General features: G+C 40.3%; 2 protein-coding genes and 1 long non-coding RNA gene across 4 annotated transcripts; 2 read left to right on the top strand and 1 right to left on the bottom strand.

Annotated features, from left to right (window-relative positions):
• Positions 1-66: 66 nt before the first annotated feature.
• Positions 67-13,770, top strand: CFI (complement factor I). The gene is made up of 12 exons (XM_031596954.2): positions 67-207; positions 2,117-2,456; positions 2,834-2,975; positions 4,208-4,374; positions 5,063-5,173; positions 5,787-5,903; positions 7,116-7,154; positions 7,638-7,741; positions 8,316-8,431; positions 9,086-9,360; positions 10,566-10,667; positions 12,491-13,770. The coding sequence occupies exons 1-12, from the start codon at positions 148-150 to the stop codon at positions 12,706-12,708; spliced, it is 1,791 nt and encodes a 596-aa protein (XP_031452814.2). The 5' UTR covers positions 67-147; the 3' UTR covers positions 12,709-13,770.
• Positions 1,076-14,270, bottom strand: LOC149918202 (uncharacterized). 2 transcript variants are annotated; one of them, XR_016466096.1, is made up of 5 exons: positions 13,838-14,270; positions 10,168-10,264; positions 3,673-3,776; positions 1,732-1,866; positions 1,076-1,184 (listed from the first exon to the last, which is right to left on the bottom strand). It is a non-coding gene; the product is annotated as an uncharacterized LOC149918202 (long non-coding RNA). The 2 variants fall into 2 exon arrangements; XR_016466095.1 differs by lacking the exon at positions 1,076-1,184 and having other exon boundaries at positions 1,209-1,866.
• Positions 14,271-14,507: 237 nt separating this feature from the next.
• On the top strand, positions 14,508-18,065 carry PLA2G12A (phospholipase A2 group XIIA). Its single transcript, XM_031596953.2, has 4 exons — positions 14,508-14,902; positions 15,508-15,584; positions 16,493-16,658; positions 17,938-18,065. Exons 1-4 carry the CDS (start codon positions 14,683-14,685, stop codon positions 18,054-18,056), a joined length of 582 nt encoding a protein of 193 aa, XP_031452813.2. The 5' UTR covers positions 14,508-14,682; the 3' UTR covers positions 18,057-18,065.
• The last annotated feature ends 217 nt before the right edge of the window (positions 18,066-18,282 follow it).

An 18,282-nucleotide genomic window follows, 5' to 3' on the forward strand; every position in this document is an offset into this window, starting at 1 on the left:
CCGTTAGTCTCTCATGCTCCTGTAATTGTTTCTGAGTCCACTTCAAAGTGTTTTACCAATGGTTAAAAATTAAACACAAACCTAATAACTGGCGATTGGGAAAATCCTGGCCAGGGGAATTTCTCTACAAAGAGATAAAACTTCAACATGAGAGTGGTTGCGGTTTTCTTGGTTTGCTTCTCTTTCTTTTCTTTCTGTCGAGCACAGGTAAGAACTGATTTTACTGTGGTATCCGCTTATTTAGAAATAAACAACAACAACAAAAAAACAGCAAACAGTTAAAACAGTTTATTATTACAAAAACAGAAAGAGATTTTTTAAATTATTATTTCCTTTTGTAGCGTTTGCATTTTGTACATTTGTTATAGTCCAGTTTGAGAATTTGAATCTTGTTGTTTCTCCTCCATGTATTGGTTCTATCTGAGGTTTACATTAACAGGCTTCTGGAAAATCTTATAATCGGGATCCTATGCTAAACCCAACATGCAAGTGTGGCTCAGCTCAGAAAGCTTTTGTTGTAAAATCCCTTCTGGCAAAAGCCTCTCAGGAAGTCCTGATGGGCCCCTTGTTCAGCAAACTCTGAGCTTTTCAGAAAAACCCGTAGATAAAGATCAGCACCTTCTGTTGCTACTCAGTCAAAACTAAGGAGAAACGACTAGTGCAGTATGGGAGTTAAGCCAAGCAGGGTCTGGCTCAGAGTCTGGTATGTAAATTTAAAGATAATGCATAGAATTCTACTGACCTGAGAAGAACAGGAAGAATTTATTAAGATTATACAGCCCTTAAAAGGGTGGGAGGGGCTCGGATTAAGTTCTGCCCCGGCAACATTCCCACTGCCTTTACTTAGGCCAGGATTTCTTCATGAGAACTTTAAACTTTGTCTCTGTTGATTCAGTGGATGCACTCAAAGCTGATAAATCCCATCTGACAACTGACATTTCTCATCTTTATGCAAAGTCTGGCTACATATTTTTCACGTTTCAACATTCCCCCTACCCACAGATCTTAGTGAACAAAAGCACTCAGCCAGCAATGGAATAACCAGAGAGCTGCAGGGATAGGTGTTATCACTTACCTAGAGACACACAGTCAGATGGAGAGATCAGGAGCGCTCCTTGCAGTCTGTAACAACCAGAAACCACACTGCAAATCCACTGCCATCCAAGATACGGGAACGAAATGGACTGGGAGGGGAATTTAATTTTAACTTTTGTTGAAGATACTTATACGTGTTACTTGCAATGAAACAAATCATTAATTTTAGATTTATTTGTTTCTAAGTAGTTATTGGCTATAGTTAAAGTCAATAAAGAGGTCTTGAAAAAATCAAGTTGCTACTCTTTTTTTTTTTAATTTCATTTTTCTGGTGTTTAAGCCAACTTACAGAAGTCAATTCTTTGAAAGGGTAGATAATAGCAGGACAAGGGGAAATGGTTTTAAGTTGAAGGAGGGAAAATTTAGGTTTGATGTCACGGGGAAATTCTTTACTATGAGAGTGGTGAGGTGCTGGAACAGGTTGTTCAGAGAGGTTGTGGATGCCCCGTCCCTGGAGGTGTTCAAGCCCAGGTTAGATGGGGCCCTGGGCAGCCTGGTCTATCATTAAAGGAGGAGGTTGGTGGCCCTGCCTGTGGTGGGGGGCAGGGGGGTTGGAGCTTCATGATCCTTGAGGTCCCTTCCAACCCTGGCCATTCTGTGTGATTCTGTTAAGTCCCCTCATTTTAATTTGCTTACGGTTCCATTGTTGTGGTGTGCTATAAACCACTGGCTTGAAATGTTTATCATCTTCTGTTGCACACTTCAGCTGATTTTTGAAGAGTATAGTTTGTGGGTGACCAGTAATAGTGAAAATCACACCAGGGGAATGATCTGAAAAAGAAAAAAGAAAAAAAATCCAGAAAAACAGAAAGGTGGATATGGTGGATATCTCAAAGACAAGGGGAAAAACACTATAGAGGACTTCCATTCTTACAAGGTAGGAAAAAGCTCACAATCACTTTGCTGAGATATACAAGGGATCTGCAGAACTGCTAGTGTAATCTCTAGTCCTGTTCAATATTTGGTTTGGGTTTTTTGTTTTTTTTTTTTTGTTTGTTTGTTTTTAATTTGTGCCTTGCAGAATGCAGCATCTAACGATACAGAAGAACAGTTTTCATATGTTGAGCCTGCTCAGCCAGTTGAGCAAGACAGTCAGCCAGCTGAGCGAGACACTTACCTCCTAGAAGACTGTTTAAGCAACAAATACACACACAAGTCCTGTAAGAAAGTTTTTTGTCACCCATGGGAACGATGTGTGGAGGGAAAATGCCTCTGTAAGCTTCCTTACCAGTGTCCAAAGAACGGCACTTCAGTTTGTTCTACCACTGGAAGGCAGTTTCATACTTACTGCCACCTAAAGAGCTATGAGTGTCAACGTCCCGAAGCAAAGTTTCTGAACAAGGGAAAATGCATGTCCACAGGTACTATTATCTTTTTTTTTTTTTTCAAAATCTATCAATCATTTGTTTGACTACTGAAAGTCCTCTAACAAAGTCTTACACTAAGATGCAACCTTTCCTCAGAAGTCCTCCAAGTATGCTTCCAGAACAGGAACTGTTATGTTCATTTGTTCTGAAGCTGGTATATTTTGAAAAAGCATCAGGCTCATAGCCATAACATCAGTTCTCAGAAAAATCTGCAGTAATACCTCAAGCTTCTGATTCCCAACCTACTGTTCATTCCATATGAACTCTGGATACCTACAACATACTTCAGGTCTGGTTTCTTCCTGTGCTATCTTTCCACTAGATACATCTATAGAATACAAATTTATATGGGATTTTATTATTTTTTTTAGAAACATTTAAAATCTCCTTGGTCTATAAGGATTCACATTTGCTTCAAGTAAAACCTGTGAATAAAGAGAACCTTTTTGTATGTGACAGTATGTGGACTATGGATGAAGCAAATGTGGCCTGCAGACACCTTGGCTTTGAATTGTAAGTTCGGGGAATTTCTCTCTCTGTGACTGCAATGGATGTGAACGAATAGTGATGCTTATATAAGGGTCAGTCAGTCAGCCAACTATTAAGAGAAAATTCATGAACAATATATCGGCTACAATAAAGTTTCCTGTAAGCAGAAGCCAAAACAGATTTCTGCATTTTCTTACAAATAACAACTGCTCAAATGCTTAGTATTTTACTTTTAAAATAAAGTTGAAGTCTGATAGATGAGTTTTCTCTCAACTCTGTATAAGGGAAAGGGCATAGATGGATGATCCCCAAATGGCTCTGATCAATGAACTGCTTGTAGAGAAAAGTTTCTTAAACTGGCTGGCCAAACAGTACAGCTGTGTTTTGCTACTTGCAGCAGCCAGATTAACAAGAACCAGAACACAGTTTTTTTTCCTTCATCCCTTGACCTGCCACCATTGTTTGCTTTGCCCACCAGAAACAGCTGAGGCCACAAACAGCTTGTTCTTTTTCCCCAAATCATACAATGATCTGAGTTACATGGTGAGGTCATCATAAAGTGTTAACTCTATATCCTGTACATAATCATTTAAAACAACAGCATAACTGAGCCATATAGGACTGCCTCTCAAACCCTACACAGAGACTAAGAATGCTATCACAGTGCCTAAATTTGTCTCCTGTAGATGAGAATTAAATATTTCCCAGTCCTGATTCATACCTCTTTATATAGCATAGAGAGAGGTTTGTTCTGGGACAGAGCATTCAGCCCTTGACTCCCATTGCAAGTCTTTCCAGTTATTTATTTAGTCATTCCTTATTTTCCTAAGAGAGAAGAGAGACAATGTTAGAGGATTACATACAGGTGATTAATGAATGCCAATCTTGCAGTGGCCTGAGCTTCCTCAATATGCATTGGTTTTGATGGCGCCACCGGTACTCAGCCTCATGCAAGATGGTTTCTATCTATCACCGTACACAGTAACTGAGATGAGAGTGTCACAGATTCAGTGCCAGTCCTATGATGCAATTGGCAAAAACTAGCAATTTGTTTAACCTTTTCTTCCAAAGTAAATATCTCCTACTTTCCTCCTTACTCTTATAACACTCCATGGGAAATCTGTTTTTTTAATTTCCTTAGCCATTACCAAAGTTCTTTAACACTGGGGAAAATCATACAAATTCTAAACAATAAGAGCAGAGGACAATCCATTGTGAAATTACAGAATTTGTTATTATTATTTGTATCTTTATAGAGGTGCTGAATATTACCACACTGACTACAACATCACAGAACCATCACACTGCTTCCAAATAACTTGCAGAGGCCTAGAGACAAGTCTTGCCGAATGTTACATAGAGAAGAAATTGAGAGCTAGTAATGAGGGATTTGTTAGCCTCCAGTGCCAGAAAACTCTCCGAGGTTAGTAGGGCTTTTTTGGCTTTAAATCTGCTAAATGCTCTTCATGTTAAGTTTATTTGAAATATACATATTTAGGATTTATTTTGCTGAAATCTCAGCCACCACAAATCTGCAATGAAATCTTTTAATTTTTTTTTTTTTTAAATAATCCTTTTGCAAACATTTAAGACAATTGAGGCAATCTTAAGTTTATGACTTTGGAAAATAATGCACTGTTGCTCCTAGAATATCTTGACAGATACTACCCAAAAGTGGACAAATTTCACCCATGGTTCTGGCTGTTCCCCCTTCCTTTCCAAGGCACATTACATCCCACAGCTCTTGTTTCTCCTAGGTTAACTGATGAGGAGACAGGCGACAACCTCCTACTTCTTCCTTTGTTCTTGCTTTGGGAGATCAACTGAAGCTAATGTTTCTGCTTTAGTCCATGTCTGGAAGAAACAAAGTTCTCTTTTGCAAGGTTACTGAAAGTTGGAGGAAGAAAATACATAGTCACATTGAAAGTTAGAAGATGAGGCAACAATTGAAAACAATAAAAAGATTCCTATTTACTTAACTAGGCCTTAAGTCACCTACTTTTGACAGGTCAAACTGATGAGAGAATAAAACGTGTATGCCGAGTATTTCCTTGGGCAGTTGTGAACTACAGTCATTTCTATACTAACTCCATTTTCATCTCACTGCACAGAATGTTCAGCTAGTGAGTTCCATTGTGCAAATGACAAGTGCATTTCTGTGACTAAAACCTGTGATGGTATAAATGACTGTGGAGACCTAAGTGATGAACTGTGCTGTAAAGGTAATAATTTATTTTCTCAGCTGTTTAAAGAACATTTCACCAAAAAGCCACCCACAAAGAATTAATTCTAACAGTGATGTAACAATGAAGTCTCTATTGGAAACAAACAAACAAACCCTATAGTTTCTGTATAGGAAAGTACAAAAAAGTTCTATGATTCTATTGATAGATAATTATAATAACATAAATAATGCCATTTTCCAAAGCAAGCAACTGATCTCTGAGGATCTGGATTTCTTCCAATAATAAAAAAATAATGTTATTTAGGAGGCTGTCGATACAAACAACAATAAAGAAACAAAACCCAACTGTATTAGACAGAATTAAATGTATTTTCAATAGGGCAAAACTGACAGTAATCAAACAAAACCATGTTGGTTTTTTTTAATGAACTACCTCAAACTAAAATAAGATCTTTCTTAATAGTATAAATTTTAAAACACCAAGACAGTAAAATGAGACCCCACTTTCAGGATCTATTTATAAATAGCAAAGTCCCCTATAACACGGATATTTTATTGGGTTTATATTTTAAGAAGCTCCCTAATTATGTGAGGTCACTGAATAATAATACAGTCCTGTGCTTTACCATTTTACTTCTGTTATATTACAGAATGCAGAAACAACAGTTTCCACTGTCGATCAAATATCTGTATTCCAAATAAGAATGTGTGTAACAAAGAAATTGACTGCCTAACAGGAGAGGATGAAGCTCAAGCTCTCTGTTCAGGTTTCCTTTTAAGATGTGTTCTTCTTTCTTTTACTTTTGATTAAACTACAAACACACAATGCGTGCTCTTAAGTCATTTATCAGATTAACAAAACCAAAATGCATGCAAAAATTAGTCTTTCTGATGTTATGTTACAGATACTAGGGGACTAAGAAAAGGTTACAAACTTTTCCTTTCATACTAGAAATAAACGGCAAGAAAACTAAAGGACAGAAGAAACAGATGATGTTTTAGGAGACTTAAAACAGATTATGACTTCTGCATGCATGGACATCTATCAAACTGGTATCCTGTTTTAAGGAAGAAAATGTAGATGGAGTACGCAGGAATATCCTCCTTGTGTATAAGGAATTAATTTAACTAGTTTGTTAATATAATAGTTCATCTGTACTGTTCTCCTTACCATTGAAAATACCTTGTTTTGTTTTGACCTTAGAATATTTTAGATAAGAGACAAAGTGTAAAGCCAAAAAGTAAACATTTTCAGTACATGGTAATTGGTAAAGGTAAACTGAACCCTAGAAGTAAACATTACTGTCAGTAACATGAGAACAGAGCCAATCCTCAACCTCCATTTAGGAAGTGAATTCAATGGGTATTTTGTTTGAATAAAAGCTGACAAATCAGATTCAGGAAGCATTTAGTTTACCTCTCCTGTTGAATACCCTCCCTTATCCTTAAAAGGAGTAAGTATTAAAGGAGGCGCAGAATATAGAGCAGCAGCATCTAAATTGGAAAGAAAAAAAATATATATCCTTTTACCTTTTTACCTAATGCTCCTTTGGGCTTTAGAAAGCTCCAAGGGATTGATGGGGCAGGAGGAAGAATTTCTGGTATTTCCTGGTAGAGGAGAGAGGTCTATTGCTTTAGAGATTAAAAAACAAAACAAAAACAAAAAACAAAGGAGGCCATTTCACAGGATTTCTTTGCAGAATGGTCCTCTGGACAAGAAGAAAGAAGAGTAGATATCATGTAGTTTTTAAAGAGTATCTGCTGGATGCAGGTCATTTGTAAGCTGTAGCAGCAAAGAGTGCCTAAGAAGAAAGGAAACAGCAGGCACCATGCTTACAGAGTATTTCTGTATATGTGAAATGGTATGCACCTTATCCAGTTAAAAATGTACCATGATTATGGTACACAACCAAACATTCAAGTAACAGAACAATATAAATATTTGTAAATATTCTTAGTATTCTGTTATTCCACTACAGGCAAGCCAAAGCACAATGAAAATCACAGTATGGATGCAGGTAAGTAACCCCCCACAAACCACTGCATACCCTCTTTTTAGTGGCTTTCTAGCTACCAGCCAGTTGGCCAGACCTGCAACACTCAGACACATAGACTTTGTGGCTTAGTAGTATACACTCTGGGACTTAACTATTTGACTAGCTTTCCACTAATCTCAACAACAATAATAATAATTCATCCTGCCTCAGGATCCACATCTGTACATATTAGCAACAGACAGAGGTAAATTCTAAGCAAGTCTATGGCAACTGCTTTGAAATTATTTACCCGAATGCTATCAGCACTGGAAAATAAAGAGAAATAATGTGATGCTAAGACAGAAGTAATTTTCAAAGCAAAAACAGATGTAACATTCTGGGTCTTTTGCTTTCCTGCTGCTGTGCATACTCACAGCACTCATGATTTCAAGGTAAAGACAAGTCTGTCTCCAAATAGAGAGAATGAATGCTTGAACTGAGACACATTTTTCCTTTTTGTTAAAGAAAGAAAACTGGCAAAGACGTTCCTTCCCCAAATAAACTGTGGTGTTGTAAATCTCACATTAACTCGACGGAAAAGAATCATAGGTGGACAAACTGCAAGAAAGGTAAAAAATAATAATATCCCTCCCTCTCCCCCTCCCCACACACACAACCAAACCTTACAAATATAAGCTCATGTGTTCATTCAATAACAATTTAAATTTCATTATTGTCCTTCTGTTAAAATGTACAGAAATAACCAAGTCAGTTACAACATTAATTTCATATGTGACAATGCACTGAATGAATATAAATAGAAGCACAGTTAATAAGTTAAAACACCAAGCTACACAATACAGCATTACAGTGCAAGTATGCATTGAAAGTGATCCAGCAAAATATTTAATACTATAGCTATGTATGATAATTATAGTCATAAATGTAATGTTTGATCATACCATCTGCTTTTTTTCAGGATATTCTTGACAGAAAGGTGGGGAAAAGGAGACACTGCATAATGTCAGAAAACAACAAAGTTACTGTAGTTTAGAATACAGAGCCTTTATAACAGAGCCCAAATTACAGACAATTTTTTAATAGATTTAGTCAAGCAGATGAACTGATATGGCGTTTCCCTTTATGCATGAAAAATAGCACAATGATAATTTCATATTATTTGGGTTTGTGTCATTTTATTAGGGTGAATTCCCTTGGCAAGTGGCAATTAAAGACACTGGCAATGAAGGTGCAACAGTCTACTGTGGAGGGGTTTATATTGGTGGCTGTTGGGTTCTGACTGCTGCACACTGTGTCAGGTAAAAGCATCAACCTGAGAAATGATTTCCTTGCAAAGTAGAAAAGATGAATCTGTGCATTATTCCTCTTCTCAGCTACTAGGTTGTTAATTCTTACTTGCCCATTTAATACATCAACTAAAATCACTGACTTGCTCACATTAACAATGGGAGGGATTCAAAGACAAAGGATCTTGTCACTGAGCAAAAACGTAATTATGAGTTACCTCCTTTCAGCACTGGGAAGGTCTAGCACCTTCCCCCAAGAATGTCCCTGCTGCCACATATTCCCCAGAGCCAGCAGGAGTGCACAGGAGTGCCAACCCAGTGTTCCATGTGTATTTGCTCATTCTTCTTTCATCTGATATCAGAGGCATAAGCCTTGCTTTCTCTTTGTGAGGGCACTAAACACACTGGCCTTTAGTACTGTCTTTCTGTCTTCAGGATTTTCAGGAGCTTCAGCTCAGCAATAAGTGTCACCAGCCTTCTACTTGCCTCAGAACAATCTGAACATACAAGTCCAGAAAGAAACTATATATGTAATATGTATAGTGTATAATATGAATTTTTATTCTATGAAAACCTTGATAAAATGCAAAAATTCAAGACTAATTGAAACATACAGTGCTCATGTGAGGTACCAAAACATATTTATTTCATTGGCTTTTTTTCCAGATCAACTCGAGTTCATCTATACCGTGTCTGGATTGGGCTGTTGGATACAATAGAGTATGACATAGAGACAGACACTTACAGACTAAAGCAACTGATAATCCATGAGAAATACAATGCTGCAACATATGAAAATGACATTGCTCTGCTGGAGCTGAAAGGTCATGGAAAAGGAGAGTGCTCCCTGAAATACAGCACACCTGCCTGTATCCCCTGGTCAGAGCATATGTTCAAGGCTGGGGATAAATGCAAGGTTTCTGGATGGGGACTAGAGAAAGGTATTTGATCCAGTGGTTACTACCAGAATGTATTATTTTTATCTATGTTTTTCAAAGAGCGGTCAGCTCTCATATTGAAAAGGCTGAAGAGTGGTGCATGCAAAGCACTTGCAAGAGGCTGAGCACAGCAAACACAGGCTGTTGGCATTTGGCTGTCAGTTCTCTTTTTTGTATTGCTTCCTCTCTTGCCCCAGTAAATCGGTTTGGAGGACACCTGTTTGAGAACTAACCTGGTAAAAGGCAATGTTCGGTTTGCAGCTTTATCTGCAGCCTGACTCCACTGCAGCACATCTGTGTCAGCACAGTGCAGCAAGAGAGCAGGAGTGAGATGGCAGCATTCAGACAACATTTGCATAAGCAAAAAACTTATTTGTTGTGCTGCACAGCAGTACATGCTTCTCAAAGAAGACAAGAGCTGCTTAGTACCTCTGAGGCATCCAGAAGAAGTGACTGTGATTGCCAATCTTGTATTTATCTTAGGTTTATCTGTGCAAACCTGGTAACAGTATTTAACACACGGCCCGTGGTCACAGCCAGACCTCTGTGCCCTACCCAAACGGATCTGAGATGCAATCAGCAGTTATGAAGCTCAGCACATCTCATCTCAACCATGTATAGGTTCAACCCAGTGAAGGTTAGGCCCAATGCAGTCACACTTTTGAAGCCTTCGGAAACAGTTGGTTTGTATCACAGAATGACTGCAGCCAGGCCTAAGAGCACTAGCAGTCCATAAACAAAATACAAAGTTGAGAATTACCACAGAGAACAAAATAGGACCTCTTCTTAACCTTGTACTACATAGCTCACCTGTGTCTGCAAGTTCCAGTCCTCTCATCTTTCTGAGAAAGAGAGGTAACAAAGATGATCAGAGTTATTTCTCCCAATAGTATACTGTCTGGAAACCCTGATATGGAGAACATGAGGAAAAAAATGAAGAAAATAACAAAGGAAAGGAGTAAAAATCACACACAAAAATGAAACTACTGCATTTAATACTGCAATTTAACCACTCTGCTTTTATTTTGAAATATATGGGCAATGGATGCGGGGTGAGCATTAGCAGCAGATTAAGGCACCTGGTTTATAATATTTAAGATTACACTGAATAGATAAACAAATCTATAACATTCAACTTATGATATTAAAAGTGTTTCATACACATTTATCAGTTTAAATTTAGAAAAGTTTATTATTTTCTTTTCTAGGTTATACCAAACAATATGTGCTCAAATGGGGAAATGTTAATTTATTTCAGAATTGTTCTGAAATGTATCCAGGACGATTTTTACAAAAAATGGCATGTGCAGGCAAGTATGAATTTTCTTACTATAATTTCCTTACCATAATGCCCACAGTTTTTAAGGTCTGACATACTGGCTGGGAATCTTTTAGACTTGGAAAATGCAATAAAACAAATGCAACAACATTGTCATTTGCAAAGCACTAGCCACTGGAGCCTACAGTCATCTGTTGTTAACTATCTAATTATAAACAGTTATGGTGACTGTATGCCAAGTTTCAGTGACTGTGGGCAAATTTTAGCACACAGTTGGAGTCATGTTTTCTAAACACACAAGCACTTCACAGCCCACTGAACTTCCTCCTACCTCTATTTTATTCTGGTCAGGAACGTAATAAAGCAAATGCCTTTTTTGGAGCACATTCACAGTCCTGCTGACTAGCATGTGACTATTCATCTACTGAGATGTTTTCTACCACTAAATCACACCCCAGGAAAAATACTATAAACTTTTCAAACAAAGATTAGTCTGGCCAGGAAACTGGTTGTCATTCCTAATGCTAAAATAAGCATTTTGAGTACACATTTTTGCTTTTCTAGTAACAAAAGGTATTGCCAAACACATGTCTTAAAGAGCAATGAGTTTTCAACTTACAGGACAGATAGTTTCAACTGTTCTTTAACTCTGAAGTAAAGGCAGTATTTAAACAAACTACATAACAAGACGAATCAAAACTGGATATAAAAGCTTAACCATTTGTGAATAAATTCAGTACAATGTGAATGCAGATATAAATTTTGGAATTAAGGACTGGTATCTGCTGAAGTTACTGATACAAGGTAATGTTAATACAACTGAGTATGGGCAACAAAATCTAGTTTCATACAATTAGTCTTTCCAATCCTGAAACATTCACAAAACTCTTTCTCAGTAATGCAGAGACTCAAGAAAGAGGTTACATATTTAAAAACATCGGCAATCTTACTTAGTATGGGCTCCTTCTTACTAGATCAATCAACCAGGTAAAAAGAAGGAGTTAAAGACTTAAATCTTTACACACTTCTACTGAGTCTATGAGACAAAGCATAAAATGTATTCCAACTCTCTAGAAAATTTTTGCCAATATCATATTCTTTCCTCTTTTTTTTTTAATTTTATTTTATTATTATTTTTTACAACAACTACATTTGCTAAACAACAAGTAGCTTCAAAACCCCAGAAACTTGTAGACAGCACCACAGCCCATATGTTGGGTCTCAGAGATGTCACCTGGTGCTCCAGGTGGTCCACACTTCAAGTGCCCTCTCAAGGGCTCCAGTTAAACACTGGAGTTGCACTCTCTTGTAGCTCATCATTCATTACTATCCTTGGACCTGCCCACCTTTTGCCATAAAGCTTGTAGAGAAATTAATTTTGAGGCTTCTGCTTCTGCATAGCTCAGAGGAAATTGGCCAATGTATTACTGGGTAGAGAGGACATTAATAGCAGATGTAGAGGAACATGCATATTATGATAGCTTAATTTCCAGACGGATCAGTCTAATAATCTTTACCCTTTTATTCTACCTTCTGTCCCCTTTTTATAAGCTACTTCTAATGATATAACAAACAATACATCTCAATTCTTCTCTGTTACACAGGGTATAACAAGAATCACATTCCTGATGTGAAAGCAAATGAGCTTTTGGCCCAACCAAAATTATAAAGAAGGGGCCCACACTTCAAAATAATTAAGAAGTAGTAGATCAAAGAGGTTGGGAACTTCCAGTACTAGTGACTGTTAGGCAGACACCTGTCCAGAAGTGATACGGATTTAAAAAGCCTCCTGGGCTCTACTTTACGTGCTAGTTTGCATATAAGCTTACTTCTGAGTTGTTGTTTTTGCTGCAGGTACTTATGATGGCTCCATTGACAGTTGCAAAGGTGATTCAGGAGGTCCCCTGGTCTGCTTTGATGCAGAAAACGTGGCATATGTCTGGGGTGTTGTGAGTTGGGGTGAAAACTGCGGGGAGGCTGGTCACCCTGGCGTCTACACACAAGTTGCCAGCTACTACGACTGGATTAGCCACCATGTGACAAGGAGTCTCATTGCACGATATAATATCTGAAGCTCAGGAAACTAAACGCTTGTTATCATCCACACAGAAATGAACACTAGTCTATTTTTACAATAGCAGCCATATACCTTAGCAACTATTAGTACAAATCTTGAAATAAAGTAGTTTGAAAATGTTCAGCTCTCTACAAATACAACAGTTTTACAGAAGTCTGTACGGAAGAGTTTTACAGTCATATAAATCCACAGCAAAATTATCTAATAAAACCATGTTTACTGCAGGGACAACTTTTTGTTGTTGTTATTTCTTTTCTCTCTCACCTCATTTCACACCGCTTTCAGTAGTAACTGTTTATTTTAAATGGACAACCGTACTGAAAGCAGTGGTCAGAAAACCAACTGCACTAGCAATATATGAATAACACAGAAAGGACAGCAACCAGAGAATGTAAAAGCAATTCCATTGTGTCAAGGTGTAGGTCATTAGAAACCCTGAGCTTTGCTGGGCAGATGATCCTTTTGGCTTACCCAGAAACAGAACTTCAGACCATGTGATGAACTGAACATGACTGTGAGATCTGTTGATGTTTTGATGAGTAACAAAGAAAAAACACATCCTTACAGGGTCCTGATCTTGTGCTATGCAGTCATGGGAAGTTCAGCCATGCAGTTATTCAAAAAGTTACCCACAAAGAGAATGATGTGGTAGGTAGGGTAGGCCCTGAGTCCATTAGGAAAGTTCTGGCACTTTTTTAAAAGCCAGTAGTTGGCTTTTGTATTGGTACAAATGACTTCAGAACCATTTCAGTCCTGTCAAACTGTGCAACAGTTTGTAACACACTTTGCTGGATTCCAGTTTACAAGTGCTTGAAGCCCTATTTTGCTTCATTCCTTTTAATCAGCTGTCCCACCAAATAAATAGCATATGCTCACACAAAGATGTTGGGGGGGGGGGGAAAGGGTGGGTTCTGCACAAGTTTTGTGAATTTGGAGGTTTGTCTGGGGTTTGGTTTTTAATGATTCACCATTATGTACTTCAGGCAACATTTTTACATTTTCACTGACTTCATCCTCCACTGAGTTGTAAAAAAAAAAAAAAAAAAAAAAAAAGCCACATCAGCATGAATTGGGGCAAGTCGTTCACCTCCTAGCAAAGTAAGCGTAGAGACTGCTTTCCTTACCCGCCCCTACCAAGGCTTTCCATTCGGGAATGCATGTGAGCACAACTCCCCTTCCCAGGAACCGCTCCGCCGAAGGAGGGCTTCCGTACAGCAACCTCAGGGACGGCACTTTCCAGGATAGGTGCGGCAAGAGCTCCCTCTTCCGTCTGACAACGCCTGCTTACAGCTTTTCCTAGTATTCCTCCAGTTAACAATACCGAACGTTAAGAGTGAAGAGGAAAAACAAACAAGCAAACAAAAGCCCGAACACGCAGCAGCATTTACCAGGTACTTTTCATCTCGCCTGTCCGCGTTCTTTACATTTCCCGTCCCCTGCAGTTACCCGTGTCCTAAAATCCTACTATGCCTGTATTCTGGGGAATTCCACACGTCTTAAAACAAGGCTTTCGCTGCAGAAATTAAAACGACTCCCGCGTGGTTCCACCCTGCCTCACCTAAGAAGCGCAGAACGCGGCGTTAGAGCAGGGGACTCACGGGGTGCCAGTCAGCACCCCAACGCTGGGCCTTCGGTGCTGAACAGAGGTCCTCCCGCACCGCCCTACTTGCGGCCGCACCGCGCGGCTCGGTGCCGTTACCTGAAAGCGAACCGCTCGCACGTGGAAAGACGCCGGAACGGCTCCGCTCCCGGCACCGCACACAGCGACGCCGGGCCGCGAACGGACTCCAGCCGCGCTCCCCAGCAGGCCGCGCCCTGCCCGCAGTCCCGCCCAGCCGTCGGGGCGGCGCCCGCGGGGCCGATGGCGGCGGGCTGGGCCGTGCGTGCGGAGCGCTGCGGCCGTGCGGCGGGGGCTTAGCGAGCGCCCGGCGGGGCGAGGCGAGGCGGGGCGCTGCGCTGCTCGGCGGGCATGGCCCGCGCCCTGCTGCTGCTGCCGCTGCTGATGGCGGGTGCCTGGGTGGGCCCGCGGCCGCCGGCGGCCCGGAGCCAGGAGGCGCCGCAGACCCCGGACTGGAGGATGACGCTGAAAACCATCCGGAACGGCGTGCACAAGATCGACGTGTACCTCAACGCGGCGCTCGACCTTCTGGGCGGCGAGGACGGCCTCTGCCAGTACAAATGCAGCGACGGTGAGACGAGCGGCAGGGCGGGCGGGAGGGACCCCTCCGGCAGCCGTCTGTAGCTCCAGCAGCGGGCTTCGCTGTGCCGTCCTGCCCCGCTCCGCTCCGGGAGCGGCGGCCTTACCCGCCTCCAGCGGCGTGTGCGGGGAGCCGGCAGCCGGCGGACCGGCAGGCTGAGCCCGAGCAGCGCCGTGCTGCCTGCCAGAGGGTTGCAAAGGTTGAGCTGAAAACATCACAATAGTGTTCTTCATTGCATTTAAGCTACCTTGAAGTAAGTTCATTAATTCTTCAAAGAACCTCTGTTTTTGTTTTTTTTTTTTTAATGTAATAGTATGTGTGATATATCAGTTTCAGTCACTCGAGGCTTTTTTTAACTTGAAATCTAAAGTGAATATTTGCTCAGGTGCCTTCTCCTTGTTTTATTATTATTTTTGAATTATTTATAAAGTGCTTAGTTCTTTTAATTTGGTAAGAGTTGCTGACGTTGAGGTGCTTATATCAGATGTACAGGTGGTGCTGTCTCAGGCCCATCAGAATGTCTGTGCTGAGTTTTGACAGTGCTAAAAATCTGGAAAAAAAAAACGTTTTGAAGCACTAGAAATTATCTTTTTCAGGATCAAAGCCCTTTCCTCGCTATGGATATAAGCCTTCACCGCCGAGTGGTTGTGGATCACCTCTATTTGGAGTTCATGTAAGTCCATTTGGGGGTTTCTGTGTCTGTGTGCTTTTTCATATGCCTTTCCTTGAGCTGGGTGGTGTTATTCCTCCCACTTTCTAAGGATGAGACAGCACCTGTGTGCTATGTCCCTGCTTTTATTAGCTTGGGCATATGCTTTGGCAACAACGCATGGAAAATGTTAGTATTATAGGTAAACATAGCATAAACATTTTCATCATCAACATCAATAGCAACTAGCTGCTGTACTGGGTCTGACCGGGATGAAGTTAACTGTCTTCCTAGCAGCCCACACCATGCTTGTGATTTGGGGCTAAACCAGTGTTGATAACACATGATTGATGTCTGCTGCTGAGCAGTGCTTGCACAGCACTCAGACTTGCCCTTGTTTCATTACTGTGCCCAGTGAGTAGGCTGGGGCTAGGCAAGGAGCTGGGAGGGGACGCAGTTGAGACACTCAGAAGCTAAAGGGATGTTCCCTACCATGTAACATCATGCTTGGCGATACAACTGCTGTGGATAGAGAAGGGGCAGAGGGGGAGGAGGTTGGTTTCTGAGGGATAGGCTGGGCATGAGGGGTTGGTGAGTGACTGCTTTTGCATGGCTTATTTTGAGTGGCTTTCCCCTTTTCCGCTCACTTATTAAACTTCTGTCTAGAACTACATGTTTTCTTGTTTTTGATCTGCCTGTTGTCTACCCTGACCTGTGAGGGGCAGGGGTTAAGCAGGCAACTATGTGGGTATTTGGCTGCTAGCTGGGGTCAAACCAGCACAGCTTAGTGAACAGCAAATGATAGAGATAAGTGAATGACAGCTGCTGATTACATCAGTTTTTGTTTTCTAACTTTTATACTCTATCATGTTCATAGACTCTTTCTTTTCTCTTATACATTACTCATGGTGCATGTGGGATTTTCCCCACAGTTTGACATTGGTATCCCTTTGATGACAAAGTGCTGCAATCACCATGATAGATGTTATGATACTTGTGGCAATAAAAAAAATGACTGTGATGAGCAATTTCAGTCCTGCCTCTCCAAAATTTGCAGAGATGTGCAGAAAACACTTGGGATATCCGAGAACGTACAGGGTAAGTCTGATAAATGCCTTTTTTTTTTTTTTGCCCCCGAGTTTTACTAAGCTTGTCTGGCAAAGAATCTTTTTGCTGCACAGTAATGCTACATTTCCATAAACTGATGCTGTTGCTGAAAGGTGCCTTGTTCTGTCCTTTTGTATGCAGCCAAGACACTTGTGCAGCTGAGCAATTACACAGCATAGGAAAATGATCAGAGTTAAAACTAACCTTGAGCTGAAAAAATAAGGCTTCCCTTCTAGGATTATCAAAACACACTATAATTGTTGCATTTGCTGTAGTGTAGCTGAATGTTTGCTGTTTTAATGACTGATTTCTAGAGGTCTATTACATATAAACAGTAGGAAAATACCGAATTGTTTCCTTTTGTGAAAGGTATTAAAATAATATATTATTATAGTAGAATACTATCCCTTAGTGCATACATTTTAGGTTTTTCCTGAACAGCCTATAATCCTGTGATTAGATTCCTTCTGTTGTTGGCCCACATCTGATCAATACATGACATAACCACACTTAATTTAGACAATGGCTCTTTCTCAGTAAAGAGTCCCACTGAAAATAATCAGTTTTTAGAATAAGCCTGTGTTTGAACTTCTCAAATTCATGTAACTGCAAAGAGGTCATGTTTCTGCTTTGTCAGAACTGGTGAATATTTACTCATTTCCGTTGAGCTCCTATTAAAGATAGCAACCTTTGCATAAATACGGCTGTTTACGAGGATGGATAGTGATTAGACAAGGGGGAGGTTTAGGTCAGAGATTAGGAGAAAGTTTTTCACTCAGAGGGTGGTGACACAATGGAACAGGTTGCCCAAGGAAGTTGTAGATACCCCATCCCCGGAGGCATTCAAGGCTGGGCTGGATGTGGCTCTGGGCAGCCTGGTCTGGTAGTTGGCGACCCTGCACATAGCAAGGGGTAGAAACTCAGTGATCATTGTTGTCCTTTTCAACCCAGGCCATTCTATGGTTCTGTGATAAATTGGGAAAGTAGAAGGTGGAACAGTTCTTTCATCTTTCCAAAACTGAGTGATATTTTTAACACTGATAACATTCCATAGCCAGTGAATCATCTTGAGTGTTCTGACTGGTATGTGAAAAATCTTTAATCACAGTTTAGCTGATTCTATATCAGTTCACTCTTTCTTTTGACAGCCTGTTTGCTATGCTCAGAAAAGATTGCTTTTTAAAATCCTTCTCAGTTTGCCAGAGTCATGCCTATTAGTTTTGTATCCTATCTGAAGAGTACTTCTAACTGAATGCCTCTTTGCTTGCAGCTTGTGAATCAATTGTTCAGCTGTTGTTTGATGCAGTTATACACTTAGGATGTAAGCCGTACCTTGACAGCCAGAGAGCTTCATGTATGTGTCGCTATGAGGATAAGACAGATCTCTGAGAGAAGATGGTGTGGATGTCCTGCAGTTTGGAATGAAGTAAAACAACTGGAATGAAGCAAATGTTTTACACTTCTCAGGCCTGACACAAATGCTCTTTTTTAAAAAAAGAGACTATCACAAAGTCATCCATAAAAGAGAAGGACCGATGCATGAAGAGTACATGCATGAAGACCAGCTTCAGCCCCATCACCCAGATCTCGATGAAGAGGTAGGCTGACTTACCAA

The sequence above is a fragment of the Phasianus colchicus genome, chromosome 4, assembly GCF_987193195.1.
Source record: "Phasianus colchicus chromosome 4, bPhaCol1.hap1.1, whole genome shotgun sequence".
NCBI lineage: Eukaryota > Metazoa > Chordata > Aves > Galliformes > Phasianidae > Phasianus > Phasianus colchicus.

What these genes read in the sequence shown, in the direction of transcription:
- CFI (XM_031596954.2), top strand. Translation starts at nt 148, where the DNA reads ATGAGAGTGGTTGCGGTTTTCTTGGTTTGCTTCTCTTTCTTTTCTTTC. An exon ending in TGATGAACTGTGCTGTAAAG is followed by an intron (nt 5,174 to 5,786) that starts GTAATAATTTAT and finishes GTTATATTACAG; the next exon opens with AATGCAGAAACAACAGTTTC. An exon ending in ACAAAAAATGGCATGTGCAG is followed by an intron (nt 10,668 to 12,490) that starts GCAAGTATGAAT and finishes TTTTTGCTGCAG; the next exon opens with GTACTTATGATGGCTCCATT.
- PLA2G12A (XM_031596953.2), top strand. Translation starts at nt 14,683, where the DNA reads ATGGCCCGCGCCCTGCTGCTGCTGCCGCTGCTGATGGCGGGTGCCTGG. An exon ending in CCAGTACAAATGCAGCGACG is followed by an intron (nt 14,903 to 15,507) that starts GTGAGACGAGCG and finishes TATCTTTTTCAG; the next exon opens with GATCAAAGCCCTTTCCTCGC. An exon ending in GATATCCGAGAACGTACAGG is followed by an intron (nt 16,659 to 17,937) that starts GTAAGTCTGATA and finishes CTTTGCTTGCAG; the next exon opens with CTTGTGAATCAATTGTTCAG.